At 40.1% G+C, this 27584-nt stretch overlaps 1 protein-coding gene across 3 annotated transcripts in view; it reads right to left on the bottom strand.

Annotated features, from left to right (window-relative positions):
* Positions 1-27584, bottom strand: part of LOC106869897 (lysosomal-trafficking regulator) — a 204809-nt gene that overhangs the window by 142494 nt on the left and 34731 nt on the right. For all 3 annotated transcript variants that reach the window (XM_089365207.1, XM_089365198.1, XM_089365192.1), the window contains exon 3: positions 2801-2880. In XM_089365207.1, the coding sequence (XP_089221333.1) occupies positions 2801-2880 (80 nt within the window). The remainder of the gene's footprint in view (positions 1-2800; positions 2881-27584) is intronic.

Genomic DNA, 27584 nt, shown 5'->3' with positions numbered 1-27584 from the left:
TTGACTTATTTGCCATGATACCACCTCAATTCTGGGAAGAGGGTATTTTCAAGTTAAAGGAATGATGGAGACGCATTGTGCAACAAAATGGTTCATATTTGGTTGATTAAAAATGTAATGGCAAGTATTTATTGACCTTTTTCTTTCCTTTAAAAATCAGCACAAACTTTCCGGACAACTCAATATACACACACACAAGTGGAGGCGCAATGGCCCAGTGGTTAGGGCAGCAGACACATGGTTGTAGGACCACGGTTTCGATTCCCAGACCGGGCGTTGTCAGTGTTTATTGAACGAAAACATCTAAAGCTCCATGAGGCTCCGGCATGGGGTGGTGGTGAACCCTGCTGTACTCTTTCACCACAGATTTCTCTTACTCTTTCTTCCTGTTTTGTTGTGCTTGTATTTCAAAGGGGTCAGCCTTGTCTCACACTGTGTCATGCTGAATCTCCCCCGAGAACTATGTTAAGGGTACACGTGTCTGTGGAGTTCTCAGCCACTTGCACATTAATTTCACAAGCAGGCTGATCCATTGATCGGAGCAACTGGAACCCTCGTCGTTGTAACCAATGGAGTTCCACAATACACACACACACATATATAGAAGGAGTTTCTTTTGATTTCCCTCCACCAAATCCACCCACAAGGCTTTGGTCAGTCTGATGCTATAGCAGAAAATACTTGCTCAAGGTGCCACACAGTGGTACTGAACCCAGAGCCATGTGGTAAGAAACCAAACTTTTTACCACACAACTATCACTGTGTCCATTAGATGCCAGCCCCTTGCCCCGACTGGCACCTGTGCCAGTGACACGTAAAAAGCACCATCCGAACATGGCCGATGCCAGCACTGCCTTGACTAGCTCCCATGCCGGTGGCACGTAAAAAACACCATCTGATCGTGGTGAATGCCAGCCCCCTCTGGCCCCTGTGCCTGTGGCATGTAAAAAGCACCCACTACACTCATGGAGTGGTTGGTGTTAGGAAGAGGCATCCAGCTGTAGAAACTCTGCCAAATTAGATTGGAGCCTGGTGTAGCCATCCGGTTGCACCAGTCCTCAGTCAAATCGTCCAACCCATGCTAGCATGGAAAGCGGACGTTAAACGATGATGATGATGATGATGATATATATATGTATATATATATGCATGCATATAAGATAAATCTCTTTGTATTTGTAAAATTAGATATTAAAAACAACAAAGTAATTGATCGTACTAGTTGTATCCTAGACACGAAAGCAGAGACAGTAATACATACTGACTTATTATTAACTTGTTATGAGAGATGTTTATTACAGTTTCTAAGCTCTGAATCATGAAGATAAATACTTTCAATGCCAGCTGAATCACATTCAAATCGCAGGATTTATCAGACTAAGTCTGCTGCTTTCAGTTCAACAAAGATTTACTCATCACCTTATACAGGTGTGTTCCTGGCCGGCATCACCAGCAGGAGTTGTTATCTTCTTGATAAACCAAAATTATGACCAGCTTCCAATAAGACTCGATTCATTTAATGTCATTAACACCTCTTTTGAATTCTCATATCTTCTCATTTAGAAACCGCAGGTATTATATTATCTAACGAACACATCATTTTTTATTATCAGACTTTCAGTACTTTTTTTTTTAATAAATCTTGGGAGGGTCATTATACCAATAATAACAAACACACACACTGGTTCAATATTGCTTCTTTATTGTCAATCAATCAGATAAATATCTAACCAATTAACTAATCAATCATTTGTTTAATGTTTTGGTTAAACAACCAGTTGGTTGGTTGTTTGATGAGGTTGTGAATAGCAGGACTTTGATAATGACATTCTCTCTCTTCAAGATGTGCAGGGCATGCAGACTCTCTTGCATTTTTTGACATCTCTGCTTATACTTCTTCCGGAAGGTTACCTAAATATTTGCACTGCTCCTTTCTACAGATATATCAATAAAAAAACTTTCCTCCAAATTATAAATTTAATCCAGTGCCAGCCAAATGATGTTGATTCCAGTACCAGGAAAATTCATGAATTGGGAATTAAATGTGTAAATATTACTGAGTGACAAGCAGAAAGCTGCGCTGACGATAGTCTTTCTGTTAATATAGAGAAGGATAAAGGCAGCGAGCTGGCAGAAATGTTAGCATGCCAGGTGGAATGCTTAGCAGTATTTCATCTGTTTTTATGTTCCGAGTTCAAATTCCGCCAAGGGCAACTTTGCCTTTCATCCTTTCAGGGTCAATAAATTAAGTAGCAGTTGTGTACTGGGATCGATTTAATCGACTGGCTCCCTCCCTAAAAATTTCAGGCCTTGTGACTAGAGTAGAAAAGAATAATTAATTATAAGGCGGTGCGCTGGTAGAATCGTTAGCAAGCTGGACGAAATGCTTAGCGGTATTTCATCTGTTTTGACATTCTGAGTTCAAATTCAACCGAGGTCAACTTTGCCTTTCATTCTTTCGGGATCAATAAATTAAGTACCAGTTGCGTACTAGGGTCGATCTAATCGACTGTGCCCCGCCTCTCCAAACATTTCAGGCCTTTTGCCTAGAGTAGAAAAAACAAAAAAAAAAAGAATATAGGGGATTGTTTCTAAAACAAGAAGAACTTGGACTGGAGTTGGTGTGAAAGATTCTTCAACAGAAAGTCCTAAATCTGAGAAGAGAATTCCAAGCAATCGAGACAGACTGGTTGCGACTAGAATACTGCTATAGTTCAATACAAATCAATCACATCACAACAACAGGAACCAATGAAGGAACAACTGAAAGAGAGAAAATGGAATACAAAATCTTCCTTACCCTGGTTCTGAGTAGTCCTCTTTACCTCGAGCTTCTTTCAGCACAAGCCATAAGAAAACGTCCAAAATCCTGGACTTTTTCTGCAAGAGAATACAGAAATATATTTGAGAATAATGAAGTGACTAGAAATGAAACGGCAGAGTGGTTCAATATTAGTTTGAATGATTTTATTTGAAGGAACCAAAGCGATTCTAATTGTGTAGAGAACAATGATTCATTAAATATGTGGTGTCACCTAGTGGCTAGTTATTGCAAGGGAGGGAATCATTTCTAGATGAATCTTGGCAGGAATAGCAGTCTGAATTTTAAATTAAAGTCTATAGCTGTGTAGTAAGAAGTTTACTTTCCAACGCCATGGTTGCAGGTTCAGTCCCACTGCATGGCACCTTGGGCAAGTATTTTCTACTATATAGCCTTGGGCTGACCAAGGCCTTGTGAGTGGATTTGGTTGATGGAAATTGAAAGAAGCCTGACGTGTGTGTGTGTGTGTTTGTCTCCCATCACCACTTGACAACCAGCGTTGGTGTTTCCCCATAACTTAGCAGTTCTTTCAGCAAGAGAGACTGACAGAATAACTACCAGACTTTACCAAAAAATAATAAACACTGAGGTTGAAACATTCGACCAAAATTCTTGAATGTGGTGCCCCAGCATGGCTGCAGTCTGATGATTGAAACAAGTAAAAGATGCTCATTACAAAGATCTTAAAATTTCTTTATCAAGAGGTTCAAAGAATTTATTATAAAGAAAACTTTCTGTCAAAGAAATAGGAGGGAAAAGTAAAAGGATTCGGACAATATTATTTTGAAGAGAAACTTGGATATAGTAAGTTCCATCATCATCATCATCATCATCATCGTTTAACGTCCACTTTCCATGCTAGCATGGGTTGGACGGTTTGACTGAGGACTGGTGAAACCAGATGGCTACACCAGGCTCCAATCTGATTTGGCAGAGTTTCTACAGCTGGCTGCCCTTCCTAACGCCGACCACTCCGAGAGTGTAGTGGGTGCTTTTACGTGCCACCGGCACGAAGGCCAGTCAGGTGGCACTGACACTGACCATGATAACTGAGTTATCATTAAGCTAGTGTTAGGAACATAAATTGTGACTAAGGTTTGGTGGAAGAACTTTTGAAAACAAGACATTTGTACTACAGAGCCAGAGGTGGTTTTAGCCAGGTTGGTATCAAAAGGGTTGAAACAGGAAATGAGTACAATAGGACCAGAATCCATCTCAGGTGGGTTGGTAGTAAAAGGGTAAAGAGTGCAAATGTCCTTAAAATACTCAGCTGCTTACATTCAATTACAATTCAATCTACAGGTAATTCTATTGATTGGACAATTAGAATATTCACTGTGAAAACCAAAGTAAGATTCATCCAGTCTTATATGGATTCATCTATTTATGTCACAAGAATGAGAAGGCAGAAAAAAAAAAAAATTTACAGCAAAATTCTAAAACCAGTTCCAAATTGAACAAGTGTGCGAGGATAATGGAATTTGTGCTTGTTGACAAAGCATGAAATTCACCTGGACTGAGTAGGCAGAACAACGGATTTAAATGTTAAGTAAACAGACAAGTACCACCTCCGCAAAACTACTCAAAGAGGAAACAAGAAGCTGGTTCTATAAATAAAAGACACCAACACACAAAAGATGAACTGGATGGAATGTGTCAACTCTACAGACACACATACACACAAATACATACATACACACACTCACATACATACATACATACATACGTACATACGTACGTACATACATACATACATACATACATACGTACGTACGTACGTACATACACACACATACATACATACATACATACATACATACATACAGGAGCTTTGAATAGAAATAAACACATTGCATGGATTGATCATGATGACAATGATAATAATGATGGTGATGAGGATGAGGATGGTGTTGGTGATGGCAATGATGATGGAGAGGACACTGATGACAGTGATGACAATGACGACACTGACAATGGTGATGACAATGATGACAATAATGACGGTGATGACAATGAAGACTGATGATAATGATAATGATGTTGATGTTGATGATGATGGTGATGGCTATGATATTTTGTTGGTCCTCCACCCCAACCCCTCCCGCTCTTTATTGTCTGATTGCCTGTTTTAGGAATAACCAATTTCAGTTAATCAAATGGCAGAACAACAGCAACAACAACAACCACGACAACCACGACAACAGCAGCAGCAGCATGAAGAAGATTCAAATGAACAAAGACACAGCAAACATCTGATAGGAAGCAGAAAAAAGAAACAGAAACTATTTCAGTGGTTTACGATCAATTGTTCGCTTGAGAGAAGCCATCCAATAGTTAAAGAATAAACCGGTTGGTTGGCGGTGGAGGAGGAAGGGGCAATTATTATCAATTCCGCAGCATCCGCACCCCTCCACACACACACACAGTGTGTGGGGTGGGGTGGGGGAGCCACACTCTCAAACAATAAGAGTTGTCTGTCTGTGAGTTGCTTACTTCAGTGGGACTCTGCCAGGTTTCTGTCACAAGAATTCAGTGTCTTCAACAGGAGAGAACTAACCTATTACTTCAGATGTGGCGTGCGAAGAAAGAGGGGGATGGATGGTGGGGGGGGATGACAGAGAAGAGGAAGAAAGAGAGGAGGAGGAGGAGGAGGAGGAGGAAGATAAAGGTGAGGAGAGGGAGCTGGAGTTCAGAGAGACAGAGAGAAAGACAGAGAGAGAAGGGGAACAAGGAGAGAGAGAGAGGGGGGGAAGTGGCAAAGGATAAAGGTGGGAGGAGAGATTAGAGTCCAACAGGATCGCTATTTACATTATTTACATTTGATGGATATTTGTCCTCATCTTGTTTGTTGTTAACACATTTTCGCTGATACACCCTCCAGCCTTCATCAGGTGTCTTGGGGGAATTTCGAACCAGGGTTCTCATTCCATGGGCATATGGCATAGTGGTTAAGAGCAGTGTCCTGAATGATAATAGTAATACTAATAATAATAATAATAATAATAATAATAATAATAATAATAATAATAATAATAATAATAATAATAATATTGCAACAAGTATGAACTTGACAGAGGAAAAAAAAATTTGTATGACCACAAACCCGAAGACATCATCAAAAATAGAAATGCAAAGATCCTCTGGGATTTTATAATTCAATACGACCATGAGAAAGAGAATAGGAAGCCGGACATAGTCTTAATTGAGAAAGAAAGCAAACTATGCTGGATCATAGATATAGCATGCCCAGCTGACAACAAGGTATGCGATAAGGAAGAAAGAAAAGTCGAGAGATATGACAGGTTAGCTTGGGAGATTAAGCAGTTGTGGTCAATGAAAAAGGTAGCAGTAGTACCAATAATTGTCGGAACCCTGGGAACAGTGAGCAAAAATCTCGAGAAGTACATGGAACAAATAGGGGCTGCAATAAGGGTGGAGCACTTGCAGAAACCGCTTGAATACTCCTGAAGGTGCTCGAAAAATAAGAGGTGTTACCTTAGTTCACTGGTAGTGAACAGCTGACACTGTAATACATCTCCAGCATTAGAAGCTGTGCAAAGGCAATAATAACAACAACAACATCGAAAAATACCTTAGGAATGAGAACCCAGGTTCGAAATTTCCCCAAGACACCTGATGAAGGCTGGAGGTTATATCAGCCTGAAATGTTGTGCTAACAACAAACAAGATGAGGACAAATATCCGTCAAATGTAAATAATGTAAATAATGTACATAATTCCTCATCTCTCAAATATAGAACTGTATTACCATCACTATTGATGCCATTAATTTACTGAAGCAATTATCATCATCATCATGAATTTGCTATCATCACCATCATCATCATCACCATCACCATCATCATCACCATCACCACAACCACTATGACTGTGTTACTGTTGCTGTTGTTACCCGCAACAGAAGTTCAAAATTACAAATTGGAAATGGTAGAATGTCTCACGTCCAAAATTCTCTTGAGATTCAAAACTTCTGGGGTGAAAGAACTTGGCCATCAGGATGGAGTCTTGGATGCAGGTTTGGAAGAACAAAAATTTACATTCCATTTAGAAAATGGTTCTATGTTGAATGCATTGCTCTCTTGGGACCAATTCATACTACCTTTTATCATTGTCATCATCACTGCTGCAATTGCTGTCATCATCACAACAGTTATCATCATCATCATCGTTCTCAAAGACAATCTACCACTGTACTTATCATCGTCACCATCCCCATCAACACCAACTGTCCTGTTTGTACCACCATCATCACCATCATCAACATCAACTAATGGTATTGCCTATATCGTCATCATCACCATTATCATTATCATAAATACCACTCCATCATCATCAGCATCACCACTAACTTCCTCATCAATACCATTTAACTGATACACTTCTATCATGATCATCATCACCACCAATCACATCATCATCATCTTCATCTTCATTTAACCGTCTGTTGTCCATGTTGGCATGGGTTGGACAATTTGACCAGGGCTGGTATGTTGGAAGGCTGCATCAGACTCCAGTCTGATTTGGCAGAGGTTCTACAGCTGGATGCCCTTCCTGATGCCAACCACTCCAAGAGTGTAATGGGTGCTTTAATGTGCCACTGGCATGGGTGCCATTTGCGTGACACCAGTATCTATCATGACTGTGATTTCACTTGGTTTACTGGGTCTTCTTCTCAAGCATGACATAATGCCAAAGGTCTTGGTTATTGCCTCCATGAGGCCCAACACTCGAAAGGAGCTTTTCGTGTGCCACCAGCATCAGTCACTTTGCCTCCATGAGGCTCAACACTCAAAAGATTTTCACATGCCACTGGCATCAGCCACTTTGCCTCCGTGAGGGCCAACGCTCAAAAGGTGCTTTTTATGTGCCACCAGCACAAGTGCCAGTTATGTGAGCCAAATGCCAATTAACTCTATTGCTTCTGTTATTATTATCCTCATCTCTACTAATCAATTTCATCTTCGTCATCGTTACCACGACCAACACTCGTGAGCAGCAATTAACTGCACTTATATCGTTATCATCATCATTATAATGATAATGGTACCAAGCATTGACCTATCAAAGTCTTATTGTTGTTGGCAGTGAGACCAACATTGGAGACATTACAATATAGATTCATTAGTCAAAAACTCCGGTTGCCAAAGTATAAGCCAAGAAAAAAAAAGGGGGGGGGATGGAAAAGAAAGTTTCCGCCATCACAGCTATGGAACGAGAAGTGTTGAAGAATGACAATGGTTGGTTCAAATATTTCACTAGAGACTGGAAATAGATTCCTAGATTAGTTGCAACTTCAGTTAGCTGTTTTGGGGGGGTAGAGGGCGAAAATGCAGGGGGAGGGTGAAGAGAGGGGAGGGTGAAGAGAGGGGGAGGGTGAAGAGAGGGGAGGGTGAAGAGAGGGGAGGGTGAAGAGAGGGGAGGGTGAAGAGAGGGGAGGGTGAAGAGAGGGGAGGGTGAAGAGAGGGGAGGGTGAAGAGAGGGGAGGGTGCAGAGAGGGGAGGGTGAAGAGAAATGGAATGAGTGGGGGAAGGGGAGAGAGAGTGAGAGAGAGAGAAAGCTGAAAGAAAAGAAAGTTGGAGTGATTGATGGTTGAATGGAGGGGGAGATGGGGTGAAGAGTCAGCAAGTGAGAGAGAGAGAGAGTGAGGGGGGTGAAGAGAGAGAGAGTGAATGGGAGAAAGGAAAGAGGAGGGGGCAGAAGAAGATACAATGGAGAGAGAGAGAAACAGGGAGGGAGAGAGGAAGAGAAAGATGATTAGGGACAGTCCAGAAAAGGGATGGTAAATTTCCTATCAACAGCAAATGGGTTGACACGCACACATTCACATACAGTCACACACATACATGCATGCACATAAGTATACACACACACATACACATACACACACGATAACTGATCAAGCAGATTATAAAACTAACACACACAGCATCTGTATGAGCGTGTGTATATCACATATATATGCAAAATTGCCATGCAAAAAACACACACACACACACAGCATCTGTAATACACGCACACACACAGCATTTGTAATACACACACACACAGCATCTGTAATACACACACACACACACACACACACACACACAAAGCATCTGTAATACACACACACAGAGCATCTGTAATACATACACACACACGCAGTATCTGTAATACACACACACACACACACACACACACAGCATCTGTAATACACACACCCCACTATAAGAGATGATCAGTTTTCAGCATGCACACACACACACACACACACACACACACACACACACACACACACACACACAGAGTACTACACAACTAACATTTAACTAAGTCCTTAAGATATTGTGCTGTACATGAGAACCACCAAAATGGTGACTACTGCACTGTTTGTGGCAGTTCCTCAGCTCTACATGATGGATGCTGTACTGCAGGGAAACACCTTCCAAACAATCTGACGTGGTGTATCGGCAGTTGTTTTTTTCTAATGCGCCAGGGACCAGTAATATTTCTTAGTAATATTAATTTATACCGAAAACAATATATAATAGGCGCAGGACTGGCTGTGTGATAAGTAGCTTGCTTACCAACCACATGGTTCCAGGTTCAGTCCTACTGCATGGCACTACTATAGCCTCGGGCCGACCAAAGCTTTGTGAGTGGATTTGGTAGACGGAAACTGAAAGAAGCCCGTCATATATATGTATATATATATGTGTGTGTGTGTGTGTGTCCTTGTCTTGACATCATGTGATGGTTGTAAATGAGAATCACTGTCATATAAGAGGTGTTCTTCACTTCCAATCTTCTGCGAAAAAACTTTTAACCCTTGAGTATTCAGATTTTTCTCACACTGTTTTAAATTCACTTTGCATTATCTTGTAACTTCGAGATTTTGATGATGTGGTTGTTTATTTTTAGAATGACATTGTAGGGTAGGTGTGAGAGGCCAGATGTGGTCGGTTTGAGCATAAAACATGGAAAGTATTTGGGGTTGGATATGGCCAGATTGAATGCTGAAGGATTAAAGGATTAAAGGCTACAATGTTTGTAGGACCAGAAAAAAAATCCAATTCTACCAACTCACCACTTTTAATGATGATGATGATGATGATTTAGGCCTGGGAGATGGCAATTTTGAGAAGACGGAGGTTAGCCAATTACATCAACAGCCAACACCGGACTAAAAGAATGAAAGATAAAGTCAATCTAGACAGGATTCGAACCAGTTTTAACAGGATTTGAAATAAATTCTGCAAGGCATTTTGCTTGATGCCCTAACAGGCATATTTTGGGGGATATTTAACTGCTATTTCTACGAGATCAAGTGACTATATACAGACAACCGCCTGCCCACCTCTCCTCACTGGCTCGCTTTGAATAGTTTTAAGCTTGTGTAGGACCAGAACTGGAATTTATAACAGGAATTACTGGCGTTCCATTCCACCCCCCTCCACCTCTACATCTAACCTACCATGTGCACACATGTTTCAACATAAAACTTATGAATTATGTTGAATACGGCAGCGAAATAAATGGGTGTCAGCTGTATTCTGTGTTAACAAGGTATGCAATGAAATATTTAGCTTGTGTTGATGCAAAACAGTCGGACAGTCGGAAGAGAATTCTTTCAACACACGCTGAAACCATTCTGCTAATAACACCTTGCAAACATTTACCGTTTTTCATCAATATCACATGGTTGCAGTTTAACAACTAAAAATAGATTAATACAACACTTATTATCATCACTTGCCATCATCATCATCATCACCACCACCACCACCACGATCATCGTCATCACCATAATCATCACCATCATCATCATCATCATCATCACCACCACAACTATAACCATCAGCATTATTTCTCTCCATCTTCATCACTATCCTTCCCCCATCATCATCACTATTATCATCATGATCATCATCATCACTATCATGACTAATGTCATTATCATCATGACTAACATCATGGCCATCATCATCATCATCATCATCGCTATAATTGTCGTCATCACCAACACCATTACCACTGCCACATTCATCATCACCATCACTAACATCATTATCATCATCATCCCCACAACTATTAATCATCATCTCTCTCTCCCTTGTCATCACTATCCTTCCCCATTGTCATCATCTTTATCATCACTGTAATCATCATCATTATCACCATTGTCGCTACTAAAAATTCTTCCACTCTTGAAGAGATGACAAAGCTTTCAGGTCACATTTGACCCAACACTGACAGCACAACATATTGGTATGTGAGAGCTCAATTTCCATTATATATAATAACCAATAATAATAACAACAATAATAATAAAAATAATAATAATCAATATGGAAGGTATAGAAAGTACCAGGACCTAGCCATTGAATTACAGAGATTATGGAAAGGGCAGGTAAAATGTATCCCTGTAGTTATAGGTGCATTAGGAACTGTCCCTAAATATTTGCCAGTGCCACTGGACTGGGTCGTGTGCAGGTGGCACGTAAAAAACACCATTTTGAGCGTGGCCGTTGCCAGTACCGTGTGACTGGCCCTCGTGCCGGTGGCACGTAAAAGCACCCACTACACTTTCGGAGTGGTTGGCGTTAGGAAGGGCATCCAGCTGTAGAAACTCTGCCAAATCAGATTGGAGCCTGGTGCAGCCATCTGGTTCATCAGTCCTCAGTCAAATCGTCCAACCCATGCTAGCATGGAAAGCGGACGTTAAACGATGATGATGATAGATAGATAGATAGATTGATAGATAGATAGATAGATAGATATAGATAGATAGATAGATAGATATAGATAGATAGATAGATAGATAGATAGATAGATAGATAGATAGATAGATAGAAGAAACTGGCATGAAACCCAGTTTAGTACAGCTTCAGCAAACAATGTTATTAGGGTTCTTGGCATCTAAGGTTACCCAATGTTAGGAATTTTTCTTTTCCAACAGTCTAATCTCTTGTATGCAAATGAAAATAATAACAAGAGTACTCAGAGAGTGCAAACCTCTGCCAGGATAACACCAGCGTCCTCTCAACGATTAGCCAGAGATGATTTTTAAAATGAGAATATCTGAAATAAACTCGACTGCTCTCATAGACGAGGATACAAAAAATGAACCCGACCACTCTCAAAAAATTAAGTAAAAAACCCAGAAAAATAATCCAGAATTCTTGTACGGTACCGAATTGATCCCAAAATCTAATCAGTTTGTGCCAATCATGAGGCCAAACATCTGAATCCATTAACTAGTTCTTGAGATATCTTGAGATACCACAAACAAACAAACAAACAAGCACGACTGAAAATAATACCTCTGCCTTTGCTAAGGCGGAGGTAATAATAATAATAATAATAATAATAATAATAATAATAATAATAATAATAATAATAAGGGGATAATAGAAAATGGTGTTCTTAAATATTATGATCAAATACCAGGAAACTCCCAAAGTATGAAAATTACGAAAAAGAATTTGAGTGTTTTCAAATCTTTCAAAATTCCAAATAATACAACCTTTTAACAGATAATTCTTTAGATTCCGTCTCTTTTCCCAGAAATACATCATCGTTACTCATAAATAAAACCCACAGAAAAAACGTCCAACTTGCTTTTTCTTTAAGTCACTGAGTTAGACTTGGGATAACTCATATAAAACAAAACAACAATTAAATAATAATAATAATAATAATAATAATAATAATAATAATAATAATAATAATAATAATCCTTACTATTATAGGCACAAGGCATGGATTTTGTGGGCAGAGGAGATAGACGATCACATCGACCTCAATATGCAACTGGTACTTAATTTATCAACCCCAAAAAGATGAAAGGCAAAGTCGACCTCGGCGGAATTTGAACTCAGAACGTAAAGACAGACGAAATACCACTACGCATTTTGCCCAGTGTGCTAACGATTCTACCGGCTCTACACCTTACTCACCACCTTAATAATAATAATAATCCTTTCTATTATAGGCACAAGGCCTGAAATTTGGGGGGAGGAGGTTAGTCAATCAGAGCAACCTCAGTACATAACTGGTACTTAATTTATTGTCCCCGAAAGGATGAAAGGCAAAGTCGACCTCGGCGGAATTTGAACTCAGAACGTAAAAACAGACGAAATACCGCTAAGCATTTTGCCCGGCGTGCTACCGATTCTGCCAGCTCTACACCATGCTCACCACCTTAATAATAATAATAATAATAATAATAATGATAATAATAATAATAATAATAACAACAACAAAGATGATAGTTTTAAATTTTGGCACAGGGCTAGAAGTTTTAAGGGATGAGGTTAAGTTAATCACGTTGACTCCAGAAGTCAACTCGTTCTTGATTTTATCGACCGCAAAAGGATGAAAGGCAGAGTTGACCTTTATTCTTTTCCTTGTTTCAGCCATTTGACTGTGGCCATGCTGGAGCACCGCCTTTGGTCGAACAAATCGACCCCAGGACTTATTCTTTGTAAGCCTAGTAGTTATTCTATTGGTCTATTTTGTCAATCTGCTAAGTTAAGGTGGACGTAAACACACCAGCATCAGTTGTCAAGCAATGATGGGAGGACAAACACAGATACACACACACACACACCACCCCCACACACACACCCCACACACAAACACCCCACACACACACACATCGATGGGCTTCTTTAGTTTCTGTCTATCAAATCCACTCACAAGGCTTTGGTCAGCCCGTGGCTATAGTAGAAGACACTTGCCTAAGGTGCCATGCAGTGGGATTGAACTAGGAACCATGTGGTTGGTAAGCAAGCTACTTACCATGCAGCCATGCCTTTGTCTTTGTGGAATCTAAACTCAGAACGTCAAGAAATGGAAGAAATACCACTCAGCCTATTCTTCAACATAATAACAATTATGCCAGCTCGTTGCCTTTCTTTCAAATTTTGGCAAAAGATCAACAACGACAGGAGGAGGGGGTAGCTGATTACACACACACACACACACATCATCATCATCATCGTTTTACATTTGCTTTCCCCTCCTGGCATGGGTTAGACAGGTTGTTATCTTAGCAAGGATTTACTGCCCTCTTGTATGGGTTGGAGGAGCACGTCTCATTTGTGCATCTCATCTTGGGTGGATGTTCCTCTGGCTGAATGCTCTTCTTTAACATGAATCACTACACTGAGTGTATGGAGAGGGTTTCATCCAGGCCCCAGCTCTGAAGAGATTGCGATGAGTTAGGAAGAGAGAGCCAGGGTTGGAAGGATGAGAAAGAGTAAGGGATTGATTGTTGGAGAGATGAGGGAATCAGATGGGTCCAACGATATCCCTAGTTACAACAGAAGTAGGATACAATGAGGAGGAAAGATCTTCTGGGTTAGACAGATGCAGACTTGTTATGACCATCCATTCCTTTTTTTTAGGCTACCATTATCCAATGTATCCTTCAGTGTTTCAAGATGACAGAATGCAGTTCAAAGAATATTTCTCTGCAGTTTCCAACATTTTCAGCACTCACAGATCAAATCATTTACCTGTGGTGCCATGTGAATTATCAACCCTGGAAATAAAGGCAAGTATTGGACCCCCAAACAAACACTGTGTCCCCTAACTCATGGACCATTACCATTTTTATTTCCCTCTTCTTTTTGCACCCCCAAGAATTTTGTAACCAAGACAAACACTACCGTGGCCTCTGCCTACACTATACAACTGTCCTTTGTTGGTCTTGAATAGTTTTTGAACCTAAATAGCAAGTTTAGTGTGTTGTTGTTCATCATCATCATAATCATCATCATCATTATTACTTAACATCCATTTTCCATGCTGGTATGGACAGTTTGACAGGGGCTGGCAAGGCTGGAGAGCTGCACCAAGTTCCATACTCTGTTTTGGTATGGTTTCTTCAGCTGGATGCCTGCCCTTCCTAATGCCAACTACCTTACAGAATGTACAGGGTGGCACCAAAAGCAGAACTTTTTATATGGCACCAGCACCGGAGCTTCATCATCATCATCACTGTTTAATGCCCGTTTTTCCATGCTGGCGGCATGGATTGGGCAGGTTGACTGAGGTCTGGAGAGCCAGTGGCTGCACCAGGCTCCAATCTGGTCTGGCAAAGTTTCTACAGCTGGATGCCCTTCCTAACACCAACCACTCTGAGAGTGTAGTGGGTGCTTTTTACATGCCAGTGGCACAGGAGCCATTCAGGGGGTACTAGCATCAGCCACGTTCAGATAGTGCTTTTTATGTGCCTCCAGCACAGGGACCAGTCAGGGAGTACTGGCATTGGTCATGTTCGGTTGGTGCTCTTTACACGCCACCAGCAAGGGGGCCAGTCAGCAGGTACTGGCATCGGCCATGTTCAGTTGGTGCTTTTTACATGCCACTGGCGTGGAAGTCAGGCAGGGGGCACTGGCCACAGCTACGATATTGGTTTTACTTGACTCAACAGGTCTACTTATGCAGAACCAGCAATGACAGGGTCACCAGTGCAGTTAAGTGAAATTAGGTTGTCATGTCTCATAAAGGTACATGGCTTAGCGGCTGGTGTGTTTGGCTCACAACCATAACATTGTAGTGTCAATTCTTGGGCGAAGGGGGACACTGTGTCCTTGAACAAGTCACTTCATTTCATATTACTCTACTGTACTCAGCTCAGTACATTGGAGTAATATGCAGCCCTCTCTGCCTCTAGTTGCCACATCCTGGATGTTCAGCTGGATAAGGGGTGGAAGGGTCAAGATGGTGACGATGACTAGTCTGCTCATAATTACACAGGAACCTAAAACAATTAGCAAAAACATGAGACATGTTACCAAATTATGCTTAGTCATACATAACAACAGGCTGCACTTACCATTTCGCATTTATGGCTACACAATTAATCCTTCCTCAACCTTTGCTTATTAATTAAAAACTCTCCTTAAAATTTCTAGGCGTAGGAGTGGCTGTGTGGCAAATAGCTTGCTTACCAACCACATGGTTCCAGGTTCATTCCCACTGCGTGGCACCTTGGGCAAGTGTCTTCTACTATAACCTCAGTCCGACCAAAGCCTTGTGAGTGGATTTGGTAGACGGAAACTGAAAGAAGTCCGTCGTATATATGTATATATATATATATATATATATATATGTATGTGTGTGTATATGTTTGTGTGTCTGTGTTTGTCCCCCCAACATCGCTTGACAACTGATACTGGTGTGTTTACGTCCCCGTAACTTAGCGGTTCGGCAAAAGAGACTGATAGAATAAGTACTAGGCTTACAAAGAATAAGTCCTGGGGTCGATTTGCTCAACTAAAGGTGGTGCTCCAGCATGGCCACAGTCACATGACTGAAACAAGTAACAGAGTAGATATTGGTTTCAAATTTTAGCACAAAACCAGAAATTTGGGGTGGGTAGGAGGGGCAAGTCGATTACATCGACCCTAGTATTCAACGGGTACTTTACTTAATCGACCCTAAAAGGATGAAAAGCGAAGTCAACCTCGGCAGAATTTGAACTCAGAACATAATGACTGACAAAATGCCATCAAGCATTTTTCCCAGCATGCTAATGGTTCTGCAAGTTTGCCATCTTAAAATTTCTTTACATATATTGATTATCCAAACACTAAACTGATTTTCCTAGGTTTTTCCTAAAATGTTTTTTCTTAATCTTAGTCTAATTGCTTTCACAGTGGAATGCAGATAAATATAACTTTCTAAACACAGTAGAATAAAACTGGAAGACCTGAGTAGAGGAAGACATTAATTAGGGTTAATTTTTAATTATATTTGATGACTAAATCAGACAGGGGGAGAACACATGACTTTTATCAGGAGGTCTGGGGAAAAAACAGAGGAAGTTACCCTCAGACCTGAGACAGTTTAAAAATTCTGTTTTCTGTGTAAAATTTCATTTTCTATTTCATTTTACTCCATTTGATTTCTATATAAACACCTTACACTCTCTGTGACCCGTTTCTAATGTCCCCTTCATCATTTGCACTTGTACCAACTGGTACTTGCTTTATTGCCCCTCAAAGGATGAAAGACAAATATGAGACCTTGGTGGAATTTGAACTCAGAATGTAAAAGAGGAAGAAATGCCGCTGAACATTTTTTCCTCAAGACACCAACAATTCTGCCAGCCTGCTGCCTTTGACCTACAGCTAAACAATAACAACAACATCAACAACATCAACAACACCCCTGACCATTTTCTAGTGGAATGGATTGATATTAGGTAAATATAGTTAACTCTAAAAGACTTGCTCCATCAATTCTTCATAGTTCAGAACCATTATGGCATTTCTTAATGCTTCTATAGCAATAACGTAAAAGAAACTCTGCAGATAGCAGAGATCACTGTCAATAGATTGAAAATATTCTATCGATTCTTCTGATGACACAACCACCAGATTTTTGACATGGCTTCAATTAGAATCATAATTTTTAGTTTTATTTTTACTTGTTTTTTTTCTTTCTTTTTGTAAGTTAGGAATTTCTCAAGAGCAGTCAATAGTCTGAGAGATCTACAGCTAGTGATGTCATCACTGCTGCTCGGTTTTTCTCTCGTTGCATTCGAAAACTAACCAACGCACTTTCACTCGAAGGAAGTGAATACTTGTGCTATAAAACGTACTTAATCAACTTGTCACTTTTGTCGGACTTACCGTATGAACAGCATTGAAGTTTGTTATTGATTAGTTAATTTTAACGCTGCTGCTGAAGTTGTCTTCTGTCTAAATTAAGTCAATAGATATTTGCAAAGAACGTATTTTTACACGTTTTATTGCCATTGATGGAAATAATGGTCAGAACTAGCATTGATTGAAAAACTGTTATCGGCATCAATTTATTACCATTTGTTACTAACTCTCAGACTGGTTACCTGGTCAGGCGGCTAAATTTTTACCATTAGACCATTATACTATTATAGGTGAAGGTAAGAACGTGTGGTTAAGAAGCTGGCTTCCGAAATGTATCGTCTGGAGTTCAATCCCACTGTGCAGTGTGTTAGGCAAGAGTCTTCTTGTATAGCTCTGGGCCAACCAATGCTTTGTGACTGTATTTGGTAGATGGAAACAGAAAGAGAGAGTGTGTGTGTGTGTGTGTCCTTGTACCTTTGTCATGGCATCATGTGGTGTTTGTAAACAAGCATCTACATTTATACAAGTGAAGTTGTTTGTTTCCAGTCTGCCATGAAAGACTTGTCTAGCTATGGAGAAATGTATTATTACCTTGCTTGGAAGCAAATTCCATCTGACACATTCAGGTAGGAAAATGTAGACATTAAACGATGATGATGATGATGATGAGAAGGATGACTCATCTTATGAGATGGATGTAAAAGTAAAACTTTATCCCAAAACGGCAGAAAACTGGGGAGTAAAATTCTAAAACACTAAACTTTTTGACAAAAAAATTCTTCCACAGAAGGAAACAGCCACCCAATTCCTTTGCCATGAGGTTGTGATAGCTATCCTGAAAGTTTGCCAATCACAGTTTATACTCATCTAAAGAGGCAGGTAATAATAGCAAAAATTTACCATTCTCAAAATGCTGAGTCTTACAAAGGAGATGAGAGAGGACTGAAATATGTGGCACATTGCTGTACTCAAGACCCACCCATCACAACAAAAGTGAGATCCCAAAACCAAGGTGCCACATGTCGTGGGGAGAAACACACATATATACACATATATATGACAGGCTTCTTTCAGTTTCCGTCTACCAAATCCATTCACAAGGTTTTTGTCGGCCTGAAGCTATAGTAGAAAACACTTCCGCAAGGTGCCACGCAGTGGGACTGAACCTGGAATCATATGGTTGGTAAGCAAGCTACTTACCACACAGCCACTCCTGCACCTATATATATGTATATATATGATGATGATATATATATATATATATGACAGGCTTCTTTCAGTTTCCATCTACCAAACCCACTCACAAGACTTTGGTCAGTCCAGGCTTATAGAAGAAGAGATTTGCCTGAGGTGCCCCACAGTGACGCTGAACCCATGACCAGATGGTTCGGAAGCAATTTTCTTAACCACACAGCCACACCTGTACTTATATGAAAAATGAAATCAGTCGCAATTATTTACAGAATACACAAACCAATTCAATTCTTAGGATTTGAAAATAATTATTTTCCAAATATCCACCCTCCTCCATTTCTTGATCGATTTAGGCCACTTAACGAGCATTGATTAATTCAAGAGTTTGACAAAATATTTCTGGGATTTATGAGAAGATTCCATGCCTCACCATTAATTAGGACACATTACATTAATGAGTAACTCATTAAGACCTTGAGGGTTAATTCTCTGGAATATTCATTGAACATTTTGGAAGAATTAATGATAATCCAAACAATCAGATAACACAAGAAATATATAATTAGTTTTAATCTATCTCTTTAATTATACCTACAGCACTGTAGGTAAAAAAAAAAAGTGGGGGTAGGGCTGAATGTTTTGGTAAATAAAACAATTTAACTCTTTATTTCAACAAAGCTTGGAAACTATTTTCTTCTTATGTATATCATCATCACTTCGACATCCACTTTTCCATGCTTGTATACATTGGATGGAGTTTATTAAGGCAAATTTTCTACAGTGGGATGCACTTCCTGTCACTAACCCTTACTTGTTTCTAAGCTAAGTAATATTTCCCCATGCATAGACATGATTAAGCAGAATATTAGAAATGGAGGACATTCATTTACAACACCTACACAGTGTGAAGACAAAGAGACACACACATATATATATATATATATATATATATATATATCAGCATGGAAAATGGACATTAAATGATGATGATGATGATGATATATGCTTCTTTCAGTTTCCATCTACCAAATCTGCTCACAAAGTTTTGGTAGACCCAGGTTTATAGTAGAAGATATTTGCCCAATGTGCCATGAAGTAGGACTGAACCTGAAGCCATGTAGTTAGAAAGCATCTTCTTAACCACAGGGAACCTGTGGAAGAGGTAGACCCAGGAAGACTGGGATGATGTGGTGAAGCAAGACCTTCAAACATTGGCAATGACAGGTGACCAAGACCTTTGGAGATACGTTGTGCTTGAAAAGACCCGCAAGCCAAGTGAGACTGCAACCGTGGCCTGTATAACCAGTCCATTTAAGAGTACCCTTCAATCATTGGACAATAAACTATGCTTGCAAAGACCTGTTGAGGCAAGTCAAATCATTGTGGCCGATTACAGTACTGCCTGACTGGCACCCTTGCCAATGGCACGTAAAAAGCACCATTTGAGCATGGTCGATACCAGTACAGGCTGACTGGTCCCGTGCCAGTGGCACATAAAAAACACCATTCAAGCATGATCGATGACAGTACTGCCTTACTGGCCCTTGTGCTTGTGGCACGCAAAAAGCACCCACTACACTCTCTGAGTGGTTGGCATTAGGAAGGGCATCTAGCTGTAGAAACAATGCCAGATTGGATTGGAGACTGGTGCACCCTTCTGGCTTGCCAGCCCCCAGTCAATCCATCCAGTCAGCCCCCAGTCAACCCGTAACTTAGCGGTTCGGCAAAAGGAGACTGATAGAATAAGTACTAGTCTTACAAAGAATAAGTTGCGGGGTTGATATGCTCGACTAAAGGTGGTGCTCCAGCATGGCCGCAGTCAAATGACTGAAACAAGTAAAAGAGTATAGTGTCACATAAAAAGCACCTGTGCTGGTGCCATGTCAAAATCACCCAATACGGTCTACAAAGTAGTTGGCATTAGGAAAGGCATCCAGCTGTAGAAACCATGCCGAAACAGACAACTGGAGCCTGGTACAACCCCTTGGTTTACCAGCATGGGAAACGGACATTAAATAAAAATGATGATGACAATAAATATTAAAGGTTAGTGGAAGGTGGAACCATTTTCCAGAGATTGCAAGAATAGGAAGGGAGGAAGTTGCCTCAAGACTAAATACCTAACCAGAATTATTGCAAGAGAATGGACCCTGCTAAAGTCACCCCAAGATCAGATGATGGCATTAAGTTTAAGGTCTTCGTATTTAACCTTCACATGACTAGTTTTCTAATGAACTGGAAAGATAGTGTGGCAGGGATTCGGGTGGCGTTGTACTAGTGTAATGTCATAGTAGTGATCTGGAGGCTTGTACTAGTGTTCTGGAGGTGTTGTAGCAGCGTTCTATGGTACATTGTAGTTGTGCTGTATTGCGGTAGCATTGTGCAAGAGTTGAAGTGGTGTTGTAGCAGTACTGTGCAGTGTTGTGTGGTGTGGTGGTTATGTATGGCTGCTGCAGTTTTATGTGATGTTGTAGATATCTCTGGCCTGGGAGGGTTTCAATTACTTTCCATTACAATCAAGATACTGGAGATGTTCACTAAAATATTTGTCAGCACATACACACACATGTGTGTGTATATATATATAATATATATATATATATATATATATACACACACATATATATGCATATATATATATATATATGTGTATGTATATATATACATATATGTATATATATAAAATCAATATATTTTAATGACACTTTTGAAATCTCACCACATACACTTTTATGAGATTTCCATCAAGATTTTAATTTAAATACATCACGGAAAGGATAAACCTGAGTATTGATTCAGTAACTCCATACACACAAGAGTTTACACACACGCATAAATACACACACACACACACAGACACACACACACACCCATCACATCATGTTAATCCCTAGCCGAGGGATCTAACGAGCAGAAGATTAAAAATATTTAATGCTGGTGATTAGGTTTCTTTAATATTTAGCTTTTTAAATGGGAAATGGTTATATACGTTCCCTACCCCCCACCCCCACCCCCCACCCCCATCCCCCACCCCCACCCATACCCACACACATCTTTGTGTAATGAATGGAAATATCACACATGATATCTCATCTGTCATGAGATAAACCTGATAAGGGACAGAATATCAAATCATTGAACAGCACTAATTAAAAATCATTAATCTCAAATGCATACCATGCATGCACACGAGGGCATTTACACATACACACCCTTATGCACATACACACAGACTCATGCGGAATCATATGCACACACACACACATACAAACTTTTATGTGCTTTTATACATGTGCATACGCAGAATCATATAATCATGTAACATGGTGGTGTATATATTCTTTTATTTGCTTCACTCATTTGACTGTGGCCATGCTGGGGCACCGCCTTTAGTCAAACAAATCGACCCTAGGACTTAATCTTTGCAAGCCTAGTACTTATTCTATTGGGTTCTTTTGCCAAACCACTGAGTTAAAGGGACATAAATGCAGATACACAAACATATACATGTATATATATATATATATATATATATATATATATATATATATATATATATATATATCATCATCATCGTTTAACGTCCGCCTTCCATGCTAGCATGGGTTGGACGATTTGACTGAGGACTGGTGAAACCGGATGGCAACACCAGGCTCCAATCTAATTTGGCAGAGTTTCTACAGCTGGATGCCCTTCCTAACGCCATGTATATGTGCATGCATGCATGTATATATATATATATATTTTTTTTTTTTTTTATATATAAGTATGTATCAAGAATATGAATTATCCACATGACATTGTAACCAATTTTATAATTTGTTCCAGAACTATCCAAGGAAATACGATTATCACCAATAAATAAATTTATAACTTCATAATGAGTAATTAGTTTAATTTGGTAAGTGTTACTGCACGAAACTCTCAGCCCTTGAGTCACTCTGTTGCTTCTGCTAAATTTTATTAATAAACAAATAAAAGTATAAAAGATAAAAAGGAAACAAAAAAAAAGATATATCTTCCTGTTTAGAATTCTCTTTTTCCTGTTTGCATCCCCAGTAAAGACACGCATACATACAAAGACACACAAATACATGCACATTTACACACACACACACACACACACACACACACACACACACACACACACACACACACACACACTGTTAATGCAGATAAAGACCAGAGGCAAATGGGAAAAAAAATGTTACCAAAATATTGATTTCTAAGTTAAACAAAAACTATACATTTTAGTAAAAGGCTGGTGGTGGTGGTGGTGGTGGCTGTTTGATATAACCAACCCCAGTATATGACTGGGACTTTATCAAAAGCCACAGTATAAAAGCAAAACTTGACCTTGATGAGGAGTTCAAAACTGTAAAGGGATCAGATTCAATACCACAAGGTATTGTGTCTCGTGTGGACCACCACACACAACGTGAGACCACTCACCTATACTGGACAATCAAGACATTTATATCATAGGTCAGTGGACATGTGGGGAGAGGAAGGACTACCCAACAGTATAAACAAACACCATCCTGACCAATAAACCAGCAACGGACTTCTCTATGTGGGTGGTTAACTTGCCAGAAATAGCAGCCAAAATTTCCTTTTACCTAAACCCCAGTTTAGATGTCTTCAAAAAGACTTTGGATAATGCAGCAGTCAGGTACATGATGGCTAAAAAAAAGGACTGGTAGTTTCCTGATTGAAACTCCTTCAATTCATCCATCCTTCCATCCATTTTCTTGGTCCACTATTCCTGAGAGGACTGTCAGGGTAGAGCCTGAGGACTAGACGCCTCCTCTGTAGAGGACTATCAGAAGCAAAACTCAGATTTTCCAGCTGGATTCCCAAACATGACCAACTGAAATTAAGGATATTATCCAACCAAACCATTCTTAGTGTCCCCTTGAGTCTCCTACCAGTTAGTACAACTTGAAGAATATGTCTTGTGATTCTTCTCTGTGACATTCTAATCACTTCTCCATAATACTGAAGCTGTGACCTCTCAATGCAGAGAAGTAGTGTCCTGACTAGGAGAGAGACACCCTGATCCCTCAGCTGTGCACCCTGTCGAGTAACGTTAGTCTAAAGATCCTTCAGAGGAACCCAGTTTCAGTCGTTTGTATTCACAATCACACTCTTTTGGTCATTACCCAACATTCATGACCACAGGTGAGAACAGGTATGAAATCCCAACTGAAGATAACGAGTTTGACTGAGGTTTTTTTTTTTTTGTGAGACTCGGATGCTGAAGCAGATGCATTACTGTGCCAAGACCTGTAATTCCAGAATCCAACTCAGCCCCTTGTTGCTCCCATCGCTCATAGCTCAAAGTTAGATGAGAAGCCTAAGAATAGTATTACATGACCCTCAAATCGGTCAGAATCGAGCATAGGACTAAAACACTACACACACAGCATTGGGAGCCTTTTGCAAGGGGGTGCTGAAAAGTTCCTGCCTTTTGGTAAAAGAAAATACATATTTAACATAATCCCCTCTCAGATTCACACACTTATTGCTGCAGTCCTTCAGTTTCTCTAAGCCCTGTAAAAGAACTTGGAAGGTTGGGCCTTCAGCCAGGCCTTTCACGATACCTTTAAATCCAGGAACTTTGCAACACCTCTTTGTTTATGATGCCAAGTGCTTTTTTCATGGCATTGGCACAGGTTCCCTTTCATGTGGTGCTGGCACGGCTAATTATGATGTCGAGCCATGACAGGTGCTTTATACATGGCACCAACATGAATATCAAATATTAACCCTTGGTGGGTTGGAAGTGTCTGCCAAATCACATTTTGCTGTATTTTATCATAAATTAAGTTACATCTTGACCCACAAAACAATATGCTAACATTGGTCAGCAGACAGCAGAACATTCTGGAATGATGCATTCTTTGTGAGTGTGCTTAGGATGTGTATATGTGTGTGTTAGTGTGCAGGTGTTTAGTATATGTTTGTGTAGGTGTGTCCTAGCATATGTTTACTCTGTGAGTGTATGTGTATAAGTGCATGGGTATGTGCATACGTTTGTAGTTATAAAACCATTTCCAACAGCGGATGCAGTTGCCATAATATAAGAGCTGAGTGTGTTGTATAAACGCACACATACAAGACAAGCACAGACGCAGAGAAACGCATGGATACAGACACTTCAGCAGACAGAAAGACAGCAACACACACACACACACATATATATAGACAGGCACACACACAGAGCCATACACACACACACACACACACACAAACAACCAGCATAAACACAAACTCAGACACATATATTTGCTACAAAACTAATTTAATGACCAGTTATATAGGCAGATACACACACACACACACACACAGATGCAATTACATACTGATATAAAAAAAAAGACGAGCGTAGTTATAGACAGATACATGCAGATATGCAAAAAGACATATATTCATACTGTAAGGTATACACACACGCACACACCCACACACACACACACACATTTTGTATTCACTATGAAACCAAGTAAATAATTTTAGTTATTCTGACAAATAGACACACACAAACACACACGCATATTTACTTAAAAAAACAAACTATATTAACGATTCTAGTTATGCACACATATTGATATATACATTTACTGCAAAGCTATAATTTTAGTATTATGGGAACACACACACACACATAATGCATAGATACATATATGCACAGAGATAATTTTAGTTACACACACACACACACACACACAGTCATTGTAATACTAAGTTAATAATTGTAGTTATTTATTAGACAAACCTTTATTCAGTTGACCTATATCTCTTTCTTTTCTCTCTCTCTTTCTCTTTCTCTTTTGTCTATCAGAATTATTGAATCAGCCAACAATCCAGATTCTATAAACACCAACAGAATTGAAAAAAAAAATAATAATGGTAGAGAATTACTTTAGAATTCTCAGAACAAAGCATCAGCTTGTTGTGTGTTCTACAGGAATTCTACAGATTCCATCAAACCATTTTTAGTACCTATGTCTTGTAGAAGCATTTTTGTCAGGAAATCACAAGACAAGCATTTTTGCCATGATTTGGGTTAGAAATTTTGGTGAAATTATGCCAACATTATTTTTAGTTTCTCAAACAATGTTGTAGTGCCATGAACATCAACAATAACCTTAGTTCCCAAACCCCTCTGTAAATGATTTAACCCTTTTGTTTGAGCATTAGGCTTCCTGGAAGCAGTGACAGGTGACCAAGGCCCTTGCTGATAAACCGTGCTTGTGTAGACCTGTCAGGCTAAGTGAGACCATAGGTGTGACCGATGCTGGTGGCATGTAAAAAAAACACCAACTACACTCTCGGAGTGGCTGGCATTTGGAACCCCTCGTCGTCATCGTAACTGACCGAGTGACAATGAGTGTGGTGTGAGTTTGGTGTGGGGTGGGGTACAAGGAAGTATTGATGCAGTACAGGTGTGCGTGTGGTATAACATGATGACACTGCATGGCATGGATGCAATGTAGTGTGGATGTAGTGTAATCGCTACAGCTACTAATTAGTCTTCACAGTCAATAAATTATAAACGTGGTCAATAACAGAGAATAATGATGCCTGACCACTTGATGGCCATAATAAATAAATTATAATTACAAGACACGATGTGTGTCCTGTAATAAGATATCGCAGATAGACACGTGTCAAAAGATTGTATACACACAGAAACTCATTAAAAGAAACCTCATCAAGCTACATGTGGATGACAAACGAATGAAAGAGCTTTCAACTGAAAGAGCCTCTAGCATTGCAGATCATGACATTCTGAGTTCAAATTCTGTCAAGGTTGACTGCTTTTCATTTTATTCTGTTATTCTTTTACTGGTTTCAGTCATTTGACTGTGGCCATGCTGGAGCACTGCCTTTAGTCGAGCAAATCGACCCCTAGTACTTATTCTATCAGTCTCTTTTGTCTCTGTGTGTGTGTGTGTGTGTCTCTGTGTGTGTGTGTCTGTCTGTCTGTCTGTGTGTGTGTGTGTCTGTCTGTGTGTGTGTGTGTGTGTGTCTGTCAGTGTGTGTCTGTCGGTGTGTGTGTCCGTCTGTGTGTGTGTGTGTGTATGTCTCTCTCTCTCTCTTTCTCTCTCTTTCTCTCTCTCTCTCTTTCTCTCTCTCTCTTTCTCTCTCTCTCTCTCTCTACATTGCATAGCAGTTGTAAATGAGTGTCACTGTCGTACAAGCAGTGTCATTCACTTCCAATATTCTGCCAAAACAAAGGCATGTCTGGCCATGGGGGAAATATTACCTCACTTGGAAACAGGTGAAGGTTGGCAACAGGAAGAGCATCTGGCTGTAGAAGACCTGCCTCAATAAATTCTGTCCAACCTTAGCAAGCATGGAAAAATGGATGTTAAACTAAATCATGACAAACAATTAGTGGTAATTCCAAACAAGCTGGGGGTGGGGGGAGCTCAGTGAAATACAGACCGGTCATTCTCCACCCCCAGTTTCCTTGTCAACACTAGAGATGAAATTGATGACTAGAGTACCGTGTACATGTGTGTGTGTGTGTGTGTGTGTGTGTGTCCTTATCTTGTTATCACATCATTTCACATCCATTTTCTATGTTGGTATGGATTAAACAGTTTGACAGGAGCTGGTAAGGCCGGGAGCCAGCAAGGCCGGGAGCCGGCAAGGTCGGGAGCCGGCAAGGCCGGGAGCTGGCAAGGCCGGGAGATGGCAAGGCCGGGAGCTGGCAAGGCCAGGAGCTGGCAAGGCCGGGAGATGGCAAGGCCGGGAGATGGCAAGGCCGGGAGCCGCACTAGGTTCTATAGTCTATTTTGGTATGACTTCTACAGTTGGATGCCCTTCCTAATGTCAACCACTTTACAAAATGTACTGGGTGAGTTTTACATGGTACTTACACAGGAGCTTTTTACATGGCACCAGCACCAGTACTTATTGTGTGGCACTCTCAC

This window comes from Octopus bimaculoides, chromosome 1 (assembly GCF_046866305.1).
Source record: "Octopus bimaculoides isolate indiv1 chromosome 1, ASM4686630v1, whole genome shotgun sequence".
Classification (NCBI taxonomy): domain Eukaryota; kingdom Metazoa; phylum Mollusca; class Cephalopoda; order Octopoda; family Octopodidae; genus Octopus; species Octopus bimaculoides.
Note: the sequence above shows the minus strand (reverse complement) of the source record. Positions and strands in the feature narration are given on the sequence as shown.